An 18011-nucleotide genomic window follows, 5' to 3' on the forward strand; every position below is an offset into this window, starting at 1 on the left:
ATCAAGATAATTTTTCATAACTGAATTGTGAAACATGATAAAACCGGTCATCGTTACCACATTTTATAGAAACCTCTAGGAGCCAATGAACTACTTTTGTTAGGTTAACTTAACTGTGTCTCCTCTGGGAACATGAGATTCAGCTGAACTAACTGTATTATATGGCATAGATGCATACAGCTCTACTGGTCAGGAGTAGTCACTATACTAGACTTCTCTGTTTCAAGCTGCAAGGTTATTATTAGATGCGTACTCCTCATATGTATGGGTTAGTAGAAGTCACTATACCAAGCTCTTCTGTATCAAGTAAACGGGTTACCACTAGCAGCACTGTAAAAGGTCACCTACCACTATTGCCACAGTCAGCACAAGAGATGAGCTCTTCAGGTTTCTTCTCCCGATTTTGCTCTTTTGTACCAAGGCAGAAACTGCAGATTGGAATTGGTTCAGCAACCGGCTGTGAGGAAAACAAGACAATAAAAGCACTGAGTATATCAAGGGAGCAAATCACAATACACAGAATCACACAGACATTTATATTGCATGTAAACAGTATGTAATATACACTGCGTCTCACAGATTTCAGTTGGTTCTCACCACACAATACTGCATTAACTAAACAAATAGAACTTCAAAGGCAAGAGACATAATCTCAGGTACAATGGAAAAGAGAATGGAATTCCAGAATGGACTTGGAAAAACAAGCAAGAAAAGGGGGCTATAAATTAATACATAACTGAATGCAAAGTTAGAGAGAGTTGGTGCCTCAATTTGTCAGCAAATGAATAAACTATGAGGTGACACAGTGGTGGAAAAAAGGCACAAATGACTCTGGAACACAGTAGTCTTAGAAATTCCCATTGGGTATCCAGAAAGCAGTAGTGCAATCATCAAAAACATTTGAAATACATTACCTGGAATAAAACGTCTTCTAGAAAAGTACAACAATGGTACAACTATTAACATGGTTATGAAAAAAATAAAGAAAATTCTCTGGTAAGAAATTATGTGAGCATGCCGTTTAGCACTCAAAAGCAGCAGAAGTAGAGGTTTGCTCTCTCTAAAAAAAGTTCAGGAGGGTGAAACATCACATAGGGAAAAAGACATATTTAAGATGAGGCACAACACTAGCAAAATAACAATTATTAACTAGCTAATAATGCATTTGGCCTGGAATATGCAGGAGGTTTTTAAACTGAAGGACAAACGTTCTAGAACAGCCTCCTCAAAAAGGTAACAAGTGCAATAACTGATTGCTTTAAAGTGGCACTTGATGAACTAATGAGAGGGAAATGATGCTGGATTTCACAATCTAGCAAGAATTCTTCCTAATCCAATTCTGCATTTTCCAAGGCAAGTCTGTGATTTATAGTTTTCAGAGCAAAGGTGTAAGCAAAATTTAATTTAAAAATATAATAAAAATATGCTAATATCACATTAAAAAACACTGGAAACGTGAAAAACGTTAGATTATGGTAAGTTTTGAGACAGATTCTTTGTATAGCTGTATCATGCTACAATTAATGACTTCACACATACCTTTTGCAGAATATATTACGCAGCTACATACGCACATAGTATTAATTACAGTATGGAAGCATATGCCAGAAGAACTTCAAGGAATCTTTACTCTGGCTAAGTCAAAGCAAAAGTTATATCCAGAATAGCTTCTTGCACAAATGAGGTTGGTTTATATTACAGTAATATAGAAACTGTTTCAAGCTATATGTTTACTTTGGTGTACAGATACAGTATCCTTACAGACTGAGGTGTGTTTCTTAAAACATCCACTAGATGGACATAATCAGAACACCTCAGGAAATTTGCTATTTCAAATTTAAGCTACACAATGTGGGATGACTACTTGGGAATGAAAGCCTAACTTTCTTCGTCCTAAACACAACTATTTATCTTAGACTTTGGGTAAATCCAAGATGATGCTGAAGTGTAAACTAATATGAAATCACCTGCCCATCAAACTATTTCTGTTTGAAACATATTCACAGGTTTAGTTAATTGAAGGATTCCAGTTTCTGCTCCTTTTGAGAAACTGAGAAGACAAGACAACTGTAGATAGTTATGCCAAGCATACAAATTGTTAATATCCAATTGGAAAGGGGAAACTAGCATCTTCACTTCCGCAGGAAGTCAGGAAGTATCTTTCCAGCCATAGTCACCACAGTAATGTTGGCTAAAATCAGCTATGGAGGGATCCATCATCTAACAACACAGAGAGGGGACTGACTGTACACAACTGGTTCTCTTTTGTTCATGACTGGACTCTAGGTGTCAGACAGGTAACTGCTTCCAGTCGATATGAGGTTTACCGGGGGGAAAAAAACCTGTGTATTAAGGGTCTGTCAACGCTTTAATTTCTTTAGGATCAGGATTTCAGGAATTACATTTACCCTCCACTTCTTGAGAAACATTCATTTATCTTCTTATCTTCAATCTCTTTTTCCTGAGGAATACTTACTACCTCTTGGACTAACCTTCTTCTTTCCCATAAGAATAACAACAGCTTCTTTTTTTGCTAATTTATTCACATTTCAATACTGCACAAAGTAGACAAGTACCATTATTCCCATTTTCAGATGAGGAAATGCTCAGAGAAAATTCCTTGAATAATGTCAACAAGCAGATCAGCATGAGAACTACAGAATGCAGTGATCGCTGTCTAGGCATCTGCTGGTCTTCTCTGAAAGAAATGCAATGATCTTGATCCATCACGAAGTTGCAGTAAAAAGGTACAGAATCCTTTAGAATCCAATTTGGAATGTTCATTCATTCTTTACATTTGGTCATATATTAGCTCAGCCAGTTAAAAGTAAAAAAATAAAAATCAAAATTTACAAAACGCTTTAGTTTCTTTCAAATAAAGCAAACTGTAGCTTCTACAATATTACAAGTGTGGTTTTGCCAGAAATGGACTCGGTGAACATGATTTCACACCCCAGAATCATCTGTTTTCCTCTCATTTCAGTCTGAGGTTATGAAAAAGTTGCATAAAGAATCTCAACTACATTTTAAAAGTCTTTCAGACAGAAGATAAAAAAGCAACATTTATTTTTTCTAATAGTTAAACTGTAATGTGACTGAACATTCAACAGCATCAATTTCCCTGCATGTATGGCTAAATCTTACTTTCTGACAAACAATTTACTGATTTTTAACTCACAGTTAAGAGCCAATGTGACATTAAAGTTGCACTACTGAATGCTGAGGTTTATATCTGGCGTTAAAAAAAAAAAAAAAAAAAAAAAGCAATGAAGCAGAGAAGGGGGGTTAAAAATGACAACCAAGCTATAACAAAAACATTTGCAATACTCTGCACTTCTGTTAGCTTTGAAGTTACCAATTCAAAACATATGCATCAACAAACAATGAAATCACCCACTACACTGTTCAGGAACATACAAGTGACATGTCACCCAGTGTAATTTCTAGAAGCAATCTGATCAAAGGTGTGACAGACATCCAAGTTTAGAAGAGACTGTAGACAGCTTTGAGCATTATTTAGAGCTACCACCTTTCCCCTGATGGCAAAAACCAGTAATACCATCACACCCCAAAAAGAACACCTAGCAAACATCAAACCAACAGTGCAGGCTACATTATTAGCATCAATGAATGCTGTTAGGACCTCTGCTCTGAATTTCTGATCTGAGGGACTATAATATTTTTATTCCCCAGGAGGAAACTGTACACTGACCCACTGCTTCTTTTCATGTGTCTCAAACATATTACTTTTTTATTTGTTTGTTTGTTGCAATCCCCTGTAAGAAACTGCCATGGTTCTTAGAAATCAAAACCTAGGAGTTAAACCACTTATATCATCTGACACACTTTAAAGAAGTCTTGTACCTTAATAAGGCAGTTTGCCTTTAGAAAAAAAAAAAAAACACAGACTACCATGACAGGTTTATAAAGTTATCTTTTATAAACATATCTTTCTTTAATCAATGGATTTCTGTCAAAATGAAAACTTCCCCCACTGCAGTCCTACATTTTTTTAAATATGCAAAACACCTGCTACTCTCCAAGCCTTTTAGCCGAAGGTTTTACCACGATATCATAAAGAACATAACAACTTCCTGCTCCTTTAATTTGTTCCCTTACCTTCCATGAGAAAGGCTAGTACAGGAAGAGACACAGCAGAAAATAAAGGCCAGAACTTTTGCTTAAAGTCCTTGCTTTTTGTTTTAAAAAAAGAAGTGCTCTACAAAGTTAGTATTTTATAACATACAGTCAGCAGCATGGCAATCTCAGATACAATCCCTGACTGAAGTCTGTCATAGGAAAAAATATGTAATCTAACCAAGGAATTACATTTTCCTTTGGAGCAAGAGCTTACTCCAGGTAGCAGTACCCCAAAGCATACACACTCTTTTTCCTGGCCAGCAAGGACAGCTCCACTTTATCAACAATGGTGACAACAATAACCTCCACTTGTCTTTGATTTACTTGGCTGTGGGAAAACTTGAAGCAATTGTGCAATCCAAGGCAGCTGCTCATTTTACTGAAGTGTTTTAGAATTTGATTATAATGTAACAACACATGGTACCAAAAAGCAGTGAGCATGAAAAAACAGGTACAACAAATAAGCTTGTGTCTGATGTATTTCAGACTGGCATCCTGCTTCACTAAGGATAAACCTCAGAATTACTTTCCTAGTCTACACGCTTTCACTTGCATGCTTTTCTTTCGCTCACATCTACACTGCACTTGTATTTGCAATTCACTTAATATCATTAAACTGCATTTAATTATGCTTCTATTCACCTTGTACATGCTTCTATCCAACTTCACCTCCAAAATCCTCATGTAGCTGCAGCAAAGTGTATGAAATTAACAAGAAGAAACCTAATTTGTAGGAAAAGATGGCTTACAAATAAAGTTCATTCAAGTAATTAAGTAACTAAACGTTAATGATACTCCCATGACTGCCACACAATGTTGCATCAAGGAGTCTTCTACGACTCTGTTTCACTACTGGTAGTGTAATATACTTGGGTTTTGCATTAAAAAAAGACGCACTACTACAACACCTGCAACATTATGGGGAATTATTGTATTAGCAGTTAGCATCTGAATTGTTTCAGATTCAACGATAGCTTCATATGGTTACATACGTTTTCCAGCTATGTGACTGAGGTAGTTACAAAATGCTTATACGACTATAACAACTGCAAATTCCTCATTAAACATTAGAAGACATGAACAGTTATATTTATTATGTTTCTCCCTATCTCTTATTTTTCTATAGGTTATTGACGAGAAAATCTTAGCAGTGAATTTCATTAGCTGTCTTGCAATCATTTCTTTTTTCTTGAATATAAATACTTTTCTGCAAACAGGAGGAGTAGAAAGTATATACCATTTCACTGAAAAAAATTTGCCCAAACAGAGCTGGCATCATCTGCTATCCTATAACATTTGTGAAAGCAACCTTGTGAAAATAAAGCTGGAACATTCATGCAGTCTTTCAGGGAAAAAGCAAATTATTTCATGTATCCTCTGCAGTAAGTTCATGAGCAATTTAATCAAAGAGGATTTTATAGAACATCTGTACATTCAACAGCCTAAGATAGTCTTTCTTATCTCCTCTAGCCAGTATTTGTGTGCACCTTGTTTATCCCCACAGTCCTTCAAAGTTGGATGTCCACTGTAAACACTGTATAGCTTTGGAAGAACCAGATCAAAGACTATCCTTCACAGCTTCAATGTTTCCTGTACTTACCATCTCTGACAAACTGCAAACAAACACTTAACCACATTTAAAAAAACAAATCAGCTACATTTTGGGGGATTAAGGAATAAGAATCTACTAGAATTCAAAATGGCTTAGAATAATTACTTAAATTGGAATAACTTCCAATGTGAAGATCATGCTACTCCTCCAAAGCTTCTGTGTGAGGCTGCGTTATGCTAAGTATGGAAAGATTTCACTGCTGCTGTGTTTGTTCAGCAAAGAACATCCTGGCAAGTGAAAAACACAAGCACACAATGAAAGATTCGTGAAAACAAGACTGGAAGCAGCCAGCTCAGTTTCATACTGAAAATTTTTGGCAGACATTCAACTCCTTCTGCTGTTTTTCTCGCAAGCACATCTATCTGTGTGATGTCACCAGATTCAGCGACAGAGCCAGAACAAATTGGACTGACAGTGTCTTACAGCCTGCCAGCCTCTCAGCACATGTTGTTACTATACAAAGGATGTCTAGAAACTAAACGTGCTCAACAGATTCACAGATTGTACCCCCTCCTAAAGGCGACTACCGAGAAGTGCCTACGGAAAAAGTGTGTGTGTGGGGGGGAGGGGGGGGGCACAGGGAGGGGTGCGGTATTTAAAACCTCAGTTTTGGCCAATCCATCTGCTTTGTAGTTTTCTCAATTTAGAAAAAGCAAGGTAGGAAACTCCTCAAAACTCCCAGCCAACTCTGTAGCCCACACTGTGACAGTGATCACTGTCAGTAACCTGAATGTACTTTACTTCCTGCAGACATTTTAATACCATCAGAAGCTCACTGGATAGCTGGACTGTCTTTGCCTCATCATCACACATCTGCTTGTAGTAGTCCTTGTGCTTGGCATCAAGTAAATGTACAATTAAAGCTAGTGTGAAAGGAACATATACACTCACACCAAATTTTCTAGGTTTTTTTGCTTTGTTCTTTAAGACATCCTGAATGTGAACCCTCCAGAGAGAGAATCTACCACAACTAGTATTTATGGAAACATCCCCACTAGAGTACATTTGTTTCTTAGCTAGGAAGTTATGATCCAGGAGGACTGATAGATGCCTTCTGAGAATTCATGCTAGGTAATGTTTTTTTGTGTGTCTGTTTTTAAACAAGTGACAAACCATTACTCCTCACTTTAAATAGCCCATGCTGTTGCAAAGGTCTCCCTCAAACGTTGAGGCTACTGGAAAGAGTAGATGAACCAGAAAAGCCAGAGGCTAAGTACAACTTACACCACGTGAAGAAAATAATTTAAAACATGAAGAAACATGTTTCAGTGAGTGAGCAGGGCATCAGAAAGCCTGGATTCTATGCCTTTTGGATCAGTGACTGGGGAAAAAAATTGCTTCAGTTCCATGCCTCAATAAAATCAGAACTAATTAATTTTATATTACCAAAGTAATTTTATAACTAATGTTTTTTGTTGCATATAGGGAAAACAGCATAATTTGGGAAATACTATTCTGTAGTATCAACTTGTGGCAGCAATGGGTTCAGGTTTTTTAACCTGATGAACGACTCACCATTTTGCTTCTACCTGAGTTACCAAATCACAATTCTTAATGTTCTCTCCAGACAATATGGTGAAGAAAAAATATGAAGCAACTGAGAGTAAAACCAGAAATTCCTCAAAATACTCTTTGTGTTCAAGAACACAGTGCTAAATATATTTTAATAGACACATAGAGAACTATTACAGTAACACATGTATGTTTGCCTGTGTCAATGGATATTTTGTCTCCAGTTCACTTAGTTGAGTCTCACTTGAAAGAAAGAAGCATATTCATATGATAGAATGATGACCTAAAACATGAGGCTACATTAAAACAAGTGTAAGGAAGAAAAGATAAAAAAGCATACAGAAGAAAGGTCAAGCATGAAATACATACCTTTTGCTAAGAGGCACATATATATAAAAGAGTCATTTAAAAAGAAAAATCAAAGGACATTCAAAATAAGTGCTGCTGTTTGAGGAAGGACTATTACAACGGAACGTACACCTAAAATGCTGCTACAAGAGTCAAGTGTGAAAGTTAATAGCCTATATACTACTGCAGTATATACAGCCTTAATTCTATACAATGGTTATGACATCTGGAGACCTATGAAAAAAAGCAGTGTGGATACTACTTGGGGCTGACACTCAAACTGAAAAAACTGCCTTACTATTAGACATGCACATGGTAAGAACTTTACAGAATGACAACTGGAAATATTTAGAGAGTCAATTGTTAAATAACCTTCCCAGAGCTAACAAGTCGTCTAATCTGAGGATTTAAACAATTCAAGATTTGTACGTCACAATCAGAATCACATGCCAAGACTTCCTGCCTGCAAACAGGGTGGGCGGTGGGAGGGAACAGAGGCTCAAATTTCTTTATTTGCAGTATAAAGAAACCCCCTTCATTTGACACTGATTCAAGAACCTGGCAGTTCAAGTTACTGAAGTTTTCTTTACCCAAAGGTATATCCTGTCAGCTCTCTTTTATACTTTGTCTCAGCTTCCTAATTTTCAAGAAAATAAAGGATGCTGTCTTATGAGTAACAGATGATTATATAACTCAGTTTTAGATGAAATAATATTTCTAAGAAGTCATAGCCTTCCACAGCTACAAAAGCAAAACACACCCCTTTAAATTAACAGCAAACTAAAATCGTAACTCCTCCCATTGGAAACAGTTTGCATTCCATGATACTTTGTTTTTCACAAAAAATACAGAACTTCAGTAGTGACTCCAAATTCTAAAAATAACAAATTACTTTGGGGAAGAGACTTTTGTAAACACCTAGGTAACTTCTGTGCATACAGGTAATTATTCCATCTTTAAATACTGTACACCTTTTTACTTCAACACTAGCTGCATCCTTAAAAGAAGGGAAAATACTTCAGGTAGAAAACAAACATGAATGAACAAAAATATTTAACACAATGCAGGGGCCCGCATAAACATAACTGACAAGGCACAAAAAGAACTGTGAATGAGAATTTAGTGCACATTTAAAACATCTATCTGATACAAGGCTACTATCTGTCATTTACTCAGGATACCCACACAAGTGCAACTACAGGGACTAAATCCTACTCATTTCTTGAAGCTCCACAACCTTGAACATGAGATTGGAGAAACAAAGAAATAAACAGTCTGCATATGATTCTTCACTATCAAAATCCACTGCTCACTATAACACTCTTGACAGTAAGATTGAACAAAGTCCCATCTTCTTGACCCACAGTCCTCATTCAGTGCTATTCTTCTCTGCACCCTTTGCAGTCTGCACAAGCATAGATCATTCCCACATGAGCAGCCTTATACAGCAAATGTGACAAAAACCCAAACAGGAACAAACAAAACCCTTTCCAAACAGGTCTGCTGCTGAGAGACTGCCCATACAAAGGTACCCTGAATTTGGAAAGCCAAGCGAAGTGTGTGCTGAAGTAAGGCAGCCAGTCCCTATATGTTTATGGATGTATATTTTTAAAAAAATTAAAAATTGGTAGCAGCACAAAGCAAGTGCATCTACTTTTTCCCGAGATCACGCTACAGATTTTGCATGCATCTTAATGATTAGCAGCTTCTGAAGGTAAGTCATTGTTACTTTCTTTCTTTCCCCACGCACCTTCAAGGAATTCACTATGAGTCTAGACAAGTTCAGAGATCCAGCACTCCAATCAAAACAGCTCATTACTAAATATCCAGGATTGAGTCTCAAAGACTGAAGATAAACCTGATGTCTGGGAGAGGCTGCATATTGTTGAAGAACTGTGAAGTCAGTGTGTACACACACACACACACACACCACTGCTCCCCCGTATCACCCCTAAAAGCTGTATCCGTCACCCATTTTTCTGGACTTTTAGATTAGATGGGACAGTTTAACATAGAAACAGTTTAACACATAGAAATGGCGGTTCCCTTTAGAATTCAGAACACCTTTAGTTTTGAAGTCATTTCCGTTTTACATATGGATAAATGGAGACAGAATGGTGACTCAACTTGCTAATGAAGATTTAAAAGCAAAGATTTCTGAAAAGGAAGAGCTCCATTCTCATATTTTAATAACACTTGTGCAGGTATTTAGCTGTGTACCAAGCTCCACAATTTGTTCTATCAAATTTTCAGAAATACAGTGAACTGATAATCAAAACTTTTAAAAATTCTTAGGTTTCCTAGAAACATGCTTGGAAGATTCAGTATTTTCAATCCAGAATTCACCGCTCATGCGTGGGTCCACAGACTGGTTAACTGGCCCTCAAAAGTAACTCAAAACAAGCAAATATATTATCAGTGGGATTCTGCTTGCTACGCAAAGGCCATTCTTTTTGGACACCCTTCTCCCTCCTTTTTTTTCAATCTCACTACAAGTCCAGATTTACCACAATAGCAGTAACAATGGAAAGACTGACAGATTCTTAGACAATGAAACAAGCAGTGAGCTACAATTTTTCATCCAGTGCCTAAAGCGGTATTAGTAGCTGTTCTAAGGAAAGGTGTTCACAGTCAGAAAAAATTGGTGAGGACAGAAAAATAAGTCATATTTACACAACAAATAAAGAAAAAACTTAAATAGGTGGAATGAAGATTAACGCGACTTATCACAACTCATTAGGATAAATTTAGTTTGAAGCCCTTTAACAAGGCAAGTAGGAATAAACATATTTACCCATCTACTCGACAGAGGTAAAAAGACTCGGCAGTCTGTCACACACAGGATTTGTTTACCAGATTTTCTGTTGACTGAATATCTATACTTATTTTAAGAGCATGGAACCTATCTTTCAACTAAGATGATGTTACTTAACTTAATATTTATACTTTTTTCACAGTTTTTCCCACCACCGCTGACTTAAGGTAAATTGCTGGGTAACTAGGGGAAGGGCAGGGACAAAATGATCTGCCCTCATTCTCTCTGCTGTTTCTTCCCTTGCTACATAACAAAGCTAACACTGGAATCAAGCTGTTGTTTACTTAGCAATGTTCTCCACCATCTCCACCCTCCTCCCTGTCTGACTATACTTTAAAGCTCTGTAGTAAATAAGGTTCCTTTATTAACCAAACTTCAGAGATGTGTCATTCCATATCTGTCAACAATCTCCAGGACAGAAAGGACTAAGAACAGGGATCCAGCCAAGATATTGGACTAGTCTTCTCCTTTCTAAACAGCTATCCTATATTCAGCTTCTACTGAAACTGTGTCAGAGAATGCTGTTAAAAACACTTCCTCCACAGTAGTACCCCATTGACGTTGGTACTCATCACAGCATGATGCTTCCCACAGTCAAACTTTGCTTTTAAGTTACCATTACCCTAAATACTGCCAGAGCCCCTCTTGGTATTATTCTGCACCTTTTCACCCTAAATGGACAATCTCACAGCATCCATTTATATCTGTCAATGACAGTAACATTTCTGACATGCTTACATTTGCTCTATTACTAAGAGCTACTTCACCTGTTCACTAATCTAGTGAATCAGGTTCAAAGCAATTTTTTAGCACTTGAGTTTCCAGAGTTACACATAGTACAGATGGAGGCCATCTGTTATCAGCCACAATTTTTTTTTAGACAGAACTACAGCCTTCTCTTCCACACAACCCGCTGGAAGAGATTGAATCCTAATCCTCCAGCTGGGATCCAAAGCCTGAAGAGCACCCTTGGAGAGCGAGGGTAAGCTCTCAAAATGTAATTATAATGCTCTGGTTGAAGATCATTTATGTACTCCACCCAAAACAAACCAATCCACAAATAACTTCCTTACCAGTAATGGGACAGTCATTTGCTTTGAGACATGGAATAACAGTTATTAACCTAAAACAGGCATAATACAGCAACAGCTATTGTATGCTTAAAGGCCTTCAAAACAACTGTGATGCCCTCAAAGCATATGAACTTTCTAAAAAGATAGAAGTATGGCTTCATGTCATAAGCATGAGCGCACACTGCGATCTAGAACTATTATTTTCAATAGGGAAGTCCTAAAGGATGCTGCATGTATAATAACTCACAGTTAAAGTGATTGGTAAGTATCAACAGATATAAATAGCAACACAAAACTAGGAAACAGACATGCTATAAGGAACACATGTGAGACAGCAGAGGGAATATCCTTTAAATATTCCTATTTTTCAGCTACAGAGGTGTCCCTCAACTTTTTTTCAGGAAGCACTTTCAGAATTTTGTTTTTATACTCTCAGCTGTACTGCAGGACAATATTAAGATATTTACTTAAGGGTTGCCACAGCCATATCCAGTTTTAATTGGCATAAAAGACAGTTTCAAGGAGAGTGTAAATAGAGATCAACTAGTAACATCTGTATTTTCCTTTTAATTGTGGAAGAAAGAGTCCTACTATTGTCCTGAGATCAAATTTCAAATGCCCTGGAAACATCCAACATGTACATCAATTATTTCAACTTTTCCTTCAGTTAGCTGATGTGTTAACATACTATTTTTTTTTTTTGTAATAACAATTTTACAAAAATGCTTACAGTCTTTTTAACCTGTGTTCTGTAACAAGTGTCAACAAAACTAAAGGCAGAGCAAGATGTCTTTATCCAGAGCTTCCAGTCTTAAGACCTGCATCTTACTATAGCTTAGTTCCTCGCAACAGTGTACCAGGAAAGAGCTCTTGCTCTTAAACAGTACTAAGTATTACTGTATTGTAGTAGTTTTGTGGTAGCGCAGAAATTCTTGCACTGTAGTAATGCTATATTAATTGTTAAACAGTACTTCTTATTCTAGTCATAAAGGGAAAAAAAAAAAAAAAAAAGACACATAGACCATGCAAATGGTAAATTGAAATCCTATTTGTTAAACATGCTATTACTGGTTTTGTTGACAGTGAATGCATAAACAGAGCATGCAAGGTAGTGAAACAGTACACTTTAGCGTTCTGGGGACAACAGCTTTAGCATTTATCAAAAACTGCTGCATTAATAAAGTAACACAGTTTGCCTGGACTTTTATACAACTTCTACATTCTGATCTCCCACATCTCCGTCGGTTTTTGACTAAAGCTAATATTCAAGCTATGGCTGGGCCCCTTTCTAGCTTGACCATCATACTACACAATTTTAAAATAATGCTAAATGATTCCACAGGAAGATATACCCTACAGTAAGTACTGCCATAATACACAGTCATAATTTTTTGTAATCTCCGAATAGTGACTGCATTTGTTTTAGAAAGACTAGAAGACATAATTAAAATTTTCAGCATGCAGCTAATACACCATGACCTTTATTTGTTACATAGATAGTATTATCTTACGCTCTCCATCTCATGAGTATCGCCTTATTTCACACTAAATGCCAACTTTCTAAAATAAGATACTTTTCACTTACGCTTTTGTACAGTGCCAACACAATATAACTTGAACTACTAGGTACCACAGCCCTACAAATAAAGGCTACTATACCAGTGGGGACTGCTCAGGAAGACAACCCAGGGCTTTCCAGACCAACATAGGTTCAGTGAGCTCTTCTGTGTCAACAAAACAGGGAGGAAAAAAAAAGAAAAGAAAAAAAAAAAAAAAAAAAAAAGAAAACTTACCTATTTCAAAGTTTCTGATCAAAAAAGACTCTCAGAGTACTGCAATCTGTAGTCCTTTCCCCAACATTCTAAAGATGTAGCACACAACTGCGTAAGAAGTTTCTCACAATTAAGTATACTATATGCATTTGATAACCATACATAAGCATCAGATACTTGCTACTTTTCAGGCTTCAAGTTCACAAATAGATGATCTCAAACTAAGTGCCTGTAAGAGAGAGAAATCAGTCCTTGTCTGGCAAATGCAACCCACCTTTTGTGCCAAAACGTAAGCAAAGAAATAAAGGTATTAGCGGTACAGATAAAACAAAGGTATAGGAGGTTGCATGACCAACTCAATAGCATGCGAACAAGGCCTCTGATTATGTGCCAGTTCACAATAGAGACGATTAAAGAGGCTACTGCCCTGTCCTGCCCTCTCTGTCCCTTCATCAGAGATTCTCTCCCTCCAGCAGCAGCTGAATTTCACAACACAGAACATTAACTTAAACCAACAATTTAATTTAATAGCAATAAACTGGGCTACAAACCGCAGCAGTTGAGGAGTAAAACATCACTTGCTTTATCTTTGCAATGGCTGTGGTAACCTCTGGCAGAGATGCAAGATGTCAGTACGAAGATTAACTTCCTAAATCATCTCTATAGCACCTGCCCCAATCATGAACAACAACAAAAAACACAACCAAAAAAAAACCAAACCCTACCACCAAAAAAACCCCACACCAAACAAACAAACAAAATGCAAAAACCCAGTCAAGTCGTGGCGAAGTATCCCAGAAAATTCCATCAAGATACTAAGTTTTTTCTGCATATTTACATCAAGCTGTTCTATTCCCAAAGATATCTCAATAGCCACTGTATGTTAAAACAGTATAATTGTTTATTCTGTTTAGCTGTTATAAACATTACAGGAATTTCTGCCCCTAGATATTTAAAGATACATGACAGTCATTTAAAGATAAGCTATGGTTTCCAAAGCAGCACCGAGTAATTTTTTCTCCCACCTCAGAAAAATAATATTTTAAAATTGTAATTAGTAGGAAGTTTCAAGAAATAAAACAGTTCCTCTCAACACATACCAACATATAGAAATTTTTCCTAAAAAAAAAAGAAAAAACTTTAAAAGGTAAAAATCCTGTTTCAGATTGCAAGTATACTAATTACACATGAAACATAAGTGACAGTTATACTTTGAAGAAGTCTTTCATGCATATTTAATCAGGGCTTTACTGTAGAAATTGCACTATAACAGTGGGATTACTTATTTTAGAGTCTAGCTTGCATAGTATTGCTCATTCCCTACAGATGTCACTGATGGATGGTGGACTGAGAGCCGAACATACTTTGTTCCATGCTTATCACCTCTTTGGCTGCCCTAACGTGGGAGGCCTGACATCTACACTTCCTCACTTCCAGTTGTGTTGAAGGGATAGTGCTTGCCTGATACTTACCCAAGAGACAGCAACACAACCATCTTCTCTTTCATTACAATTTCAGTATGAACTCCTTTTACTTTTAGGTATTGCAACAATTTGTCAGCACCATCCCTTCTTTCTTTCCACAACAGGGGGTAGGTATTGTGAACCTTACCAGCCTGTCACCTTTCACAGAAACAACACTAAAGTCCAGTGTTTAGTCCAAAACATCACAAGGAATGCAAAAATAGCCCTTAACTGCAATTCCCATTTTAGCTTCTAAACTACCGGAAACTGAAAAGAAAGAAAAGGTCACTTCCCTAAAGCCTACACATGAGTGAAGATAAACATAGTGCTCAAAACTGAAATTAAAGACAACTCTTCTTTTGTCAGACATTGTCACTAACAGATAAGCAAATTTCAGCACTGAGCTCTGCCCATCAGCAGATTTTTTTTCTGCTTGTTTGTTTTCATCCAAGTAGTGATTTTAGGCCAGGGATTTCAAAACCATAATGTCAGCAGCATGTCATTACTACCTGGTAAACCACGATAACTTGTCTTTTTTTTTTTTTTGCCCTTGAATGCTGGAGCATGAACACTGAGATAAAAAAAAAAAAAAACAAACCACAGAACACTGAGATAAAAAATTAGATCTGAAAAAAAGCAAATAATATTTACTAAACAAAGCTTCTGCAGTGTTGCTTTATCTTCATTTTGTTTAAAAAATTTTAGCTCCAACTTTCATAGACCTCCTGCAAGGTACTCTGTTTCATAATACACAGGAAAATATTCAAAATGGACTGGTTCACTTCTATGCATCTAAAGAAAGTGACACTACTATCAAGCAGACAGGTAAGCACTCACAGCTGAGTGGAAGACACATTTGAACAAATGAAAGGAAGAAATATTACACCTTTATGATTCATAGATTTGAATCATATGATACATGGAGAGTTCTTAAACGGATGGTAAAGACCAAACAGTGCAAGGATAAAGGATTTATAACAGGAGACAGGTCATTAGGATTTCTCTGGTTTGGGAGGTTGAGGTTTTTTGTTCATGTGATTACCAAGGCTCTTCTAACAATCAAGAAAAACACATTGTCACAATACTGTCAGAGAAACCGTACTGATTAATTCCATGAAAAACAAAACCAAAAAACCCCACAAAATCCTTACCACTCTCAAGTACCCAATAAGTCAAAATTACTATAGCATAGGAATACTTATGCACCTGCATAACCAGTTGAGTTTTAACACAGAACACTATAGCGTGAACAAAGATTATCACAGTGTCTACATTAAAAAAAAAAAAAAAATATATATATACACATCGATACAGATAACTGATATAGAATAGGAACTGATCTTTTGGCTTCCACTGACTTGCCAGCCAATTAATGCTGGCAGAATCTACACAGATGTTTTAATATTTTATCTTTAAAATTACTTAAAGTAGTATGAAACTCATCATGGGTTACCGAGCACAGAGATGGTACATGAAGAGCAGAAATTTAGGATAGTAGTTTAAAATGCGCTAAAAAAAACACAAAAAAAAAAAAAACAAAAATCAGAAGAATTCATTGAAAAAATCCCTTGCAGAATTTCTAATATAGGTACTGTGCATTCTAATGTTACTAAGGATCCTTTGAGTGTTCAAGCTGCTCAGACCTGAGCAGGTGAAAAGGAATTAGGGAGCACCTCTAACAGCCCAAAATGCACATACATAGACATGTGTGCATGTGTTTTATACTTATGCACACATAAAAAGTTCATACACACGTTTTTCCTGGGGACAAAAAAAAACAAACACCAGACCAAAATCAGTATTTATAGTAGTCCATATTATCATTCACCACTCTGATATATCCCATTTTAAGAAAACCCCAGGGAACACTTCATCCAAAAGAATATCAAGCTGGCCCTGAGTTTTGGCACATTACAGGAAGACTGAATAGGCTGCAAAACATACTGTGTTAATAATAATACGCACAGCTAATATTTTCCGATGTTACTACCATTCTCAATCCAGCTGCCTCATGTGCCAGTCTTGTTTACATCCAGTTTTCATACCATTTTACAGCTATACTGATTTCATTACAGTTGTAGTTGAAGAAGTACAAAGGAAGTAAGTATTACTGTACTGAAAATTCCAGCAGCTTCCTCTATTCTTTTTTCAAGTGTTTTGTCTACAAATGTTTCCTATGTTGCACCAGTCCGCAGCACAATGCTCTGACTAGTTACTGCATCCACAGTAGACAGTAGAGCTCCCACAGTTAAATGAAAGCTTCACAGAAACTTTACTGGTGATAAAGCGGCCGTGCAGATTTTTTTTTTTTTTTTTTTTTTTTTTAGGGAGAAAAGTCCTACAGTAGTTTTAAGTCTTCAAACTCTAATAGATTATAAAGGTGCCCTCTCATCAGAGAGCGAAGCTGACTTGTAAAAACACGAGCAACACACACTGGAAGAACGCATCCCTGAAGAGGATATTTACAACAACAAGAAGTTTCCAACACTGCTGAAAAATGTATCTATTATGGATAGAAAAAATAAAAATAATTTTCACATTCTAGAAGTCCTGGATTCTAGTAGTGCAAAGATACAAATAATATGAATTACTGACAAATCATTCTTCAATAAATAAAGACAGACTTCTGTTTTATCCTGCTTCCACAGTAGCGAAAGGACAGGAAAGATACCGACTGGGTACAAATTTTGCTCCAACAATTTCATTTCAAGGTTGGAGTGGAGGGTCAAAGACTTTAGGCATGCAGAAGGATGGAAGAAAGGAGGGGGAAAAAGCATAAAAATAAGAAAAAACAATAGAAAAATACTTTGGTTTGTATAGTGGAATATATTTAAGAAGGGTGGGGGGAGACACAAAAGGAAACAAGTCCATGAGTGTTCATTCCAGCATTTCCATGCTCTCCACACCCTCCAATTTCACTCTTTTCTACTGCTATATCCTACATACCTTTTCTTCCTATTTCACAACAAAGCTATGCTAGGACAGAAAATGATTTTTTCATTGTGAACAAATAATACCTCTATGACAGCATTAGGTGGCAATTGCTAATCAGCACTTCACTGTATTATCTGTATTCAAATAAGAAACTGAACTGTCAAATAAAAATGTGAAAATAAGAGATGATCTCAAGCTTGCTTTGCAAATCCACCTCACCTTAAAGTGAGGAGGCTTACTTCCTATGTTTTGCTAACATAACTATAGTAAGCCTGTTATCATACATTCAATTCCACTGTACAGAAGCATTAAGAAGTAAATTCCCCATAGTAGTTCATTTGC

General features: G+C 36.6%; 1 protein-coding gene across 1 annotated transcript in view; it reads right to left on the minus strand.

Moving 5' to 3' along the window:
• The window catches only part of KAT6A (lysine acetyltransferase 6A), a 47771-nt gene that overhangs the window by 26660 nt on the left and 3100 nt on the right, over positions 1 to 18011 (minus strand). The window contains exon 4 of the mRNA XM_042801462.1: positions 349 to 457. Within this exon, the coding sequence (XP_042657396.1) occupies positions 349 to 457 (109 nt within the window). The remainder of the gene's footprint in view (positions 1 to 348; positions 458 to 18011) is intronic.

The sequence above is a fragment of the Tyto alba genome, unplaced genomic scaffold (genome assembly GCF_018691265.1).
Source record: "Tyto alba isolate M040663 unplaced genomic scaffold, T.alba_DEE_v4.0 Super-Scaffold_34, whole genome shotgun sequence".
Classification (NCBI taxonomy): domain Eukaryota; kingdom Metazoa; phylum Chordata; class Aves; order Strigiformes; family Tytonidae; genus Tyto; species Tyto alba.